This window comes from Takifugu rubripes, chromosome 12 (assembly GCF_901000725.2).
Source record: "Takifugu rubripes chromosome 12, fTakRub1.2, whole genome shotgun sequence".
Lineage (NCBI taxonomy): Eukaryota > Metazoa > Chordata > Actinopteri > Tetraodontiformes > Tetraodontidae > Takifugu > Takifugu rubripes.
This window is the reverse complement of record NC_042296.1, coordinates 10175214-10183653: the sequence shown is the minus strand read 5'-3', so window position 1 is coordinate 10183653 and position 8440 is coordinate 10175214. Positions and strand designations below refer to the sequence as shown.

The window sequence follows — 8440 nt, the reverse complement described above, 5'->3', positions numbered from 1 at the left end:
CCAACATGTTGTGTGAGATTTAGGGGGCAAAACTGTATATATTTTCTTAACTTTCTTGATCAATGATAATTTTTTACAATGGCAGGAATCATACAGCTAACAAGGTAAATGTAGTAAAAACATCTTAAACATGTTATTTCACCACACTTCACCGCTGTAGTAAAGTGACCTAAATAGAACTGATTTCTGGCAGCCGTCATCATTTGTAGATGCAAAACATTTCAGATAAGACTGAATGGACAACAGATGAAATGGCGTCATTCACAAGAGTCTTTAACAATCTTTGGAGAGATTCAAAAAGCGACATCAATAGTAAAAATAGTTCAGAAACTCTTGAAAAGAGAAGCGTTTTCTCTCGTAGGCGAACATTTAAAGAAGAGGAACAGTTAAACGACGCAGAAAGACGTCGTTTAAGCCACTGCTCCGCGCACGAGCCCTTGATGATGTCATTTCCGGCTTCAAGTTCGCGCGGGTTGTACAAACGCGCGAGAGCTTTCACAAAGTTTCACTTTCACTCTGAAACCGTGGTTCTCCCGTCGAGCCGCCCAGAAGCGTTATAACAAGGAAAAACAGCCGAAGGGCGAGTCGAGCCGAAGACATGGCCTTTAATTACCCGAATGCGAGAAGAGATGAGACGAAGGTCAGTTTTAGAAGCTGCTGTTCGCTGTCGTTGGTAAATTCAGCTGGTCAAGCAAGAAAAGCGAGAGAGCGAGAGCAGGAAGTGGTGGGGGGAGGCCTTGCACAACGGCGAACAGACCACAACTATTAAATCCATTCACGTCGGGAAAAGTAAACCGAATGTATTTTTTTATGCTTCATCGCCTCATTTCACAGAAACGGACGGCGTTCCGGGTGAACATTCGAACACACTGAAATGTGCCGATTCACAGTTGCTGATTTTCCCGTCACAGCCTCGGTCCTTGAACGCATCTTCAGAGAAATAAAAATCGTAACCTCAACTTTTATTAGTTCACTTTTTTAGCTTTCTACCAAAGTGCTTCAGAATCTTTACAGTCGAACTATTTGCCGTTTATTATAGACGTCTGAAGTATCACATCCGGGAAACCTGCTTAAAATAGTGAAGGAGGAATCTGCAAACTGTTTAGATTTCATTATATCAGCGACTTTAATGAACCCAACTAGTTCTTTCCACTGTACTTGATGCCAATTTAGGATTTGTGCTCCACAGAAGTCATAATAGATATGTAGACCTGTAGAGGTCACAAGATGCAGCTTATAAATACTGATTTAAGATGAAGTGTAAACTAAAGGAAGTAATACGTTTTGAATGACGAATGTCGTGTGTGTGCTGTGGTATAGGTGGCTGATTACCATGGAAACAAGATCAGCGATCCATACGAGTGGTTGGAAGACCCCAATAGTGCAGAAACAATGGTATGGTTTGTGAATCAATTTTCAATCACTTCCAATAAAATGGGACTGTGACAAGACTGTAGTCAAAACAGCAGTGAAAAAAAAACAGTGAAAATTAGCAGTGAAACCTTTATAATGGAAAGTATATGTGAATAATTACACAAATTAGCTGAATGTGGGAGAAAGCCACTACAACAGGTACGGGAAGAGCGTGCTTGTTACCCACAAGTGCTCTACGAACAATCAGATAATCACGTCAGCGAGTGTGAAACTGTTCCCAAGTCAGCCAGTTGCTACCCTTGTGGTATCAGGAGTACATTAATGTATTTTTCTGTTGCTAAAGTGTATTTGAGGATCTTCTAATCAACCTTTTTCCTCATTGAAGGCTTTTGTGGAGGAGCAGAACAAACTGACCATGCCGTTCCTGGAGCAGTGTGCTGTCCGCGATGGCTTCCGCCAGCGTCTGACCGAGCTCTATGACTACCCTAAATATAGCTGCCCCTACAAACGAGGGAACAGGTACGATCAGAGCTGCATCTTCTCCTAACCAAAACTGTGGGTCTGGGCTAAAGTGTTGGTTTTGACTTGCAGGTATTTCTACTTTCATAATGAAGGTCTTCAGAACCAGGATGTGTTGTATGTCCAAGACGCCCTGAATGCTCCAGCCTCTGTATTTTTTGACCCAAACAAGCTCTCTGAAGATGGCACCGTGGCGCTGAAGAGTGAGCTCAGCTGCTAAGTATAAATATCTCTACAGCACCGACAGAAAAACATGCATGTGCTCTCTCTCTCCTCTTTCAGTGGGCCGGCTGTCAGAGGAGTGTGAATATTTTGCGTATGGGCTGAGCAGCAGTGGTTCTGACTGGGTAACCATCCATTTCATCAAGGCTGATGACCTGACCAAGCTGCCCGACAAACTGGAGAGGGTTAAATTCAGCTGCTTAGCCTGGACGCATGACGCCAAGGGCATCTTTTACAACAGCTACCCACGGCAGGAAGGCAAAACCGACGGTGATTATTTATTGTTATACGCTGAATGTTGTGACACATGATAATTATCCTTAGTGATCGGCGGCGACCATAAGGCCAAAGGGATTAAACCACAGCTGGAAAAATCCAACCGAGAATGAAAACGTGTACTTTGCAGGTACCGAGACCACGGCCAACATCAACCAGAAGCTCTACTATCACGTCATCGGCACCCAGCAGTCAGAGGACGTTCTGGTTGCAGAGTTTCCTGAACATCCCAAATGGCACAGTTCAGTTACCGTAGGTGCTCATGGTCATTTATGGTTAAAAGCGGGATCCGGTCTTCGAAGTTCCGAAGGAAGTGTTTTGTTGTTTACGTGTTTATTTATTTTTTTGGGTGTGGGAATAGTGTCACGTGTCCTTCAACAGTAGTAACAAAAAGTTAGATGTGCTTTTGTCTTTTCTTCCATCCAGCTGTCAGATGATGGCAGATATGCTGTTCTGTCCATCACCGAAGGCTGTGAACCTGTTAACCAGCTCTGGTACTGCGACCTGCAGCTGCTCCCAGATGGAATCACGGGTTTGTATCCATTTGATTCCATCGAGGCATTGAGAAATAGGCCAGTTGTTCCAGCGTGTGAATATTTCCTGGGTGGGTTTTAAAGTTTATGCTGAATTTTCAGCTGTTGAGAGCCTTTGAAGTGTGAGTGAGCTGGGAATATTGATCAGGTTCAGCCGTAAAGCGTCCGCAGCCTTTCTCGATCCCGTCACCAGCATCTAAAGTGCAGGGGTTTGATCCCCATATTGATTTCAGCCATCTTGTCCTCTAGGTCCGCTGCCGTGGGTCAAACTTGTAGACAACTTTGAGGCCCAGTACTCCTACATCACCAATGAGGGAACGTTGTTCACGTTCCACTCCAACCTGGATGCTCCTCGCTATCGGCTCATCAACATCGACATCCAGAGACCGGAGCGGCAGCATTGGACCACCATCATTCCACAGCATGAGAAGGACGTCATGAGTGAGCACAAACGCGTTGCTATGACTACTGTTCTGCGCCATGTCAAAACTCAGCCAAACATAAATTGCCAACACATGGATTCACACTTCCACAATTGCGAACATGTAGTCTTGCAAAAACAACACACAAAATATGTGAAAATAGACCAAGGTTTCGATCCCACCACAATGACCAGGAAGTTGATTGTCTGTGACTGCAGAGGTTCGTCAAAGGAAACTCAAACTTGGATCACAAGCACGTTTTTTGCCATGGTTATGACTCACTGAAGTTATGGAAGAGTGGAAACCCAGAGATACGTGAGATGTGCAACACCATTGTGAACGTACAGGTCAAGCTCCTGTTGGACAGAAAAGAAAACGTGGTCAGACACTGGTTTATTCATGCATTCATCTGAGTTTAAACACCCAAATGCTTGGGAACAATAGTGTATTCCAATATTATTATTAGATAATTTAGTGTCAGACCCAGAATGATTCACTGAGTGTGAATAAAATCATCATCATTCAGTTCACTTTTACTTATATAGCCTCTGTTACAGTCAAGATTGTCTGTAGGCACTTTAAAGAAGCCCAGAGCTTGATGGTGGAAAAAGGACAGAGAGCAGTAATTTTGCAGAGGATTCTGAGTGGTTCAGTAAGGCCATTTAGCAGATCAGTGGCCGGGGGGGGGGGGGGCACTGAAGGTATAAATGTTTGTTTCCTGCTTAAAAGCCACAGAATAATATGACCCAAATTATGCACAATTATTATAATTAATAATGTTACTTCTGTAGTGTTCACAATTGAGCTAGTGCCATTTTGTCCTCACCCTGTCGGCCCCGGGGTGTTTACCATTATGGAATTCATGTAAAGTTTGACAACAGTCAGAGAAGCTCCCATTGACGTTCATGTTTTATGAACCACAGCGCCCCCTGCTGGCCTCCGCTGCCCTATTGTGGAGTGTGTGTAGTTCATGTATTTCCTGTCCATCGTATTTGACACCCAATAACAGAAACAACTATCATGTTCATGTTATTTCACTTCTTTTTTATGTGTCTTTAGCTCAGTAGAGGCTGATTTTTCTGTTTTTGCTATTTATTTATTTTTGTCTAACAAATTAGCTCCGCTGCGTTTGGAAGACATTTCGCATGCACTACTTAACATTTTTAATCAAAGGTCAAGGTTTTGGAAAATGATTTAATAAGTCAGATTTTAAGAATTCATTTGTTAACGCCAGACAATTTCACACATTTAGCAGAATAAGATGATAAAGCGCTGACATTTTCTCCCCCAAAGGTCAACTTTACTGTGATATACCGCAACTTACGCTTCATTACTGCCGAACACTGTGCCCATTTTTCACATTTAATCAGGCAGCGCAGTGGTGACATTAGTTTTGGGACGGGCACATGCATGAGCGTATCTATAAAGTATTGATTGTCATGTTTTCTTTAACAAATAAGTTAACTCTTAACTGTTTGGTGACAGGGACACAATTATAACTGTTTTAGGAGTCTTGAGAGACATGATTGTGACCTGCAGCTTGAGTAGTCCTCAGGTGCAACCAGAATAGTGAAGAGTTTTCTGTCTATCTGTAGGTTTTGCCTCCTGCGTGAACCAGTGCCACCTGCTGGTCAACTATCTCCACGACGTCAAGGACATTCTGCAGGTTTACGAGTTGTCCACAGGCCAGCTGGTCAGGAACCTTCCGCTCAAAGTTGGCACGGTGTGTGGTGTGAGCTGCAAGAAGAAACACTCAGAGTTCTTCTACAAGTTCACCTCCTTCACAACACCAGGTAGAAATCCTTCTGATTTTTGTGTTGGATCTAGAAATCAGTAATCAGTAAGTAAGGAGCAGCACTGGGTGGCTAGTTTGGACCCGGCCAAATAGTGCGACACCATTATTGCTGTAGCAGAACATGTTTGGAGTTTGTTGAAATCTGGCGTTACATTTTGTCCGAATATCATCTGTCCACTCTGAATGGGCTCTGTCCTGCTCAGCTATCATTTATCACTGTGACCTGAGCGAGCTCAACCCAAAGCCCAAAATCTTCAGGGAGGTGGAGGTGAAAGGCATCAAGCAGGAGGATTTCCAAACCAACCAGGTGATCACTCCCTAATTTCCGGATGCTTCTCTCCTTTTCCGATATGCTGTCATATCATGATGCAAAGTTCCCAGAATCCCTTTCACTGGGAACCAGGGAGTCGAACATGACGTATATAAACGGCTCTTTTAGGACGGAAATGCAAACACTGACGCAAACGTCTCTTCATATCTGTTCAGGTGTTCTACTCCAGTAAAGATGGAACCAAAATCCCCATGTTTTTAGTCCACTCCCAGTGCCTGAAGAAGGACGGGACTCATCCTGTGTTCCTGTACGGCTATGGAGGCTTTGAAGCATCCATCCAGCCCTACTACAAGTGAGACGGCCGCTCCTTCCAAAGTGCCCTAATCCAGTGTAATCACGCCGCTCTTTGTTCTCCGCTGATGGAGCTAATGGGGAAGAGAGTTACTGATTAGAGAGCGCATGACAGTGAGCTGATTGCTGCTTGTTGCCAGTGTTTAAAAGTCCTCAGCGGGATTAATAGAAAGATGTTTTTTGTAGTGTGTGTGATTGGTCTGAAGCTGCTGGGGGTTCCTCGCAAAAATGAGGTCATCAAAAACTCTGGAAATGATCAACATGGAGATTACCCAGCAGAGTGTCTGAAGAAAAGGGATTTTGCTTTTCATAGACAGGTGATTTCCTTTCTTGCTTTGCTGTCATCAGCGTTGCTTACCTGCTGTTTGTGAGGCACCTTGGAGGAATCCTGGCGGTGGCCAACATCCGGGGGGGTGGAGAGTACGGCCTCACCTGGCACAAAGGTACAGATGTGGCAGACGCCGCCTCAACCGGCAGAGTAGCGGAGTAACGGCCGTTGTGTGATGGCAGGTGGCACGTTGGGGAACAAGCAGAATTGCTTCGATGACTTCCAGTGTGCAGCCGAATATCTGATCCAGGAAAACTACACCGTCGCCAGTCGCATTGCCGTCAACGGAGCCTCCAACGGAGGCCTGCTTGTGGGTGAGTAGAGCCCCTTTTAAAGGTAAATCCCACAGACGGCGACAGTGCACAGGTTTCGGTGTGTGTGCACCACCTGATTCCTCTTTCATTCATATGATTTAAGCCTCTTCATTTGCTGACGACCATCATTTGAATCACAATCCCGCTTTTTCTGCTTTATATTACCTCATTGGCGTAATTGATCATGTCATATTTATCAAACACTAGTTAGCCACTCACTTTCAATTAATTTGGTTATTAAACAGCACATTAAACCTGTCTTAGCGGTTTCATTTACCAACGGCTTCCTGCCATATGGCAGCGCACAATCACACCTCTATCGCAGAAGCACAAGCTGTTCTCTTCAAGCGACGAGGGAAGGAAAAAGGAGGGTGAACGAGGGTTTGACGGCAAGTTTTAACACGTTTCGAATCCTCTCACAGCCGCCTGCGTTAACCAGCGTCCGGATTTGTTCGGCTGCGCGGTGGCGGAGGTCGGCGTGATGGACATGCTGAAGTTCCACAAATTCACCATCGGCCACGCTTGGACCACTGACTACGGCTGCTCGGACAACCCTGAGCAGTTTGAGTGGCTCATCAAGTACTAAAACCTCACACACACACATAAAACATGCGTGTTCATGGGGAAGCTTCACGTGTTTCTGGTCCTACTCACCCGTCCGTCTCTTCCCATCTTCTCTCAGGTACTCCCCCCTCCACAATCTGCCTCCTCCACCTTACTCCGGCCCTCCCTACCCTGCCGTTCTGCTTCTGACGGCTGACCACGACGACCGCGTGGTGCCTCTCCACACCCTGAAGTACTGCGCCGCGCTGCAGCGCGGCGTCGGCAGCAGCCCCGAGCAGCGCCAGCCTCTGATGGTCAGAGTGGACACACGCAGCGGCCACGGCGCAGGCAAACCCACCTCAAAGGTCATCCTGGAGGACACAGACATCTTTTCCTTCATCGCTGAGACGCTCGGACTCAGCTGGAGGGACTGATGAGGTCAGCAGTAACTGAGGGAGCAAAACATGTTAAAGGACAGTTTCAGCAGCATCATTTTGCTGTGTATCATAATCTGATCCAGGACCTGTCTGAAATTATGGGCTATTCCCCAGTTAGTTCAATACTGTATTGTGAAGACTCAAAAGAAAATAAAACATTATTGGTCATAAAATGCCAAAATATGGAATTCCATGGCTGGTGAAAATCAAGTTTCATTTTTTTTACAGAGTCAAATAACTATTTTACAGAATGAACACATATTAGTGTGGTGAGAAATAGTTAAATTGATTATAAAATAATTAATAAACTGGCTGTTCGTTCATCCACCCCCGATACTGATGAAGCAGCTCTTTGATGTCCACGCTGATATGTTAGGAATAAAGCTTGATGTGCATCCGCTTCGCTGCGCTGTTTGAATTAGAATTTATCTTTTCAGGTTTCTGAGCCCAAACCTCCCCCCCATCCTCCCTGCACACACACTAAAGCATCAAGAGCTTCATCACCACTAAAAGTGAAAATGGAAAAATATTTTGCAAGACGCCAAAGGGGGCAGCAACAGAATGAGTACATTCCTCCATATTTAGTCAAACTCAGGTTTTTCCTGCAACTGGTAACAAGACCCAAACACACTGAACTACCTAAAACGACTGAAACCGACCTACTAGCTTAGCCTGTGGTGCAATTCTCCGACTGTCCACCAGGCGGCAGTGTGGGAACACTAAACTCGAGCTCCATCGTCTAGTTACGCCTCAAGGTCAACGGCTGGCTTCACTTTACTGTCATGTTTAGCTGCTTCATTGAGGCGGTGGAATGGAAACTCACCCTCTGCTACATCTTTAATTGTGTCACTCAGCTGGCCTATCTGCTTGGGGGGGTGGGATAATAAGATCAGAGGAGACAAGTAGGATGTGTTAAACAGCAGCAGAACAACACGAAGTCTGGACTGAAAGGCTGACAGCAAATAGTGAACACTGCAACAAGAAACGTCCACAGATTAGGCAGCGGTGATTGGCAGCAGGATATGTGGTGAGAAAGCAAATAGAAACCGGAGAGG

The 8440-nt window shown here is 45.2% G+C and overlaps 1 protein-coding gene across 1 annotated transcript; it reads left to right on the top strand.

Moving 5' to 3' along the window:
- Positions 1–483: 483 nt before the first annotated feature.
- On the top strand, positions 484–7573 carry LOC101077864 (prolyl endopeptidase-like). Its single transcript, XM_003969180.3, has 15 exons — positions 484–640; positions 1321–1395; positions 1760–1893; positions 1966–2096; positions 2176–2385; positions 2522–2643; positions 2818–2923; positions 3174–3365; positions 4942–5139; positions 5345–5448; positions 5628–5764; positions 6112–6206; positions 6274–6405; positions 6828–6984; positions 7088–7573. The coding sequence occupies exons 1-15, from the start codon at positions 599–601 to the stop codon at positions 7380–7382; spliced, it is 2130 nt and encodes a 709-aa protein (XP_003969229.1). The 5' UTR covers positions 484–598; the 3' UTR covers positions 7383–7573.
- The last annotated feature ends 867 nt before the right edge of the window (positions 7574–8440 follow it).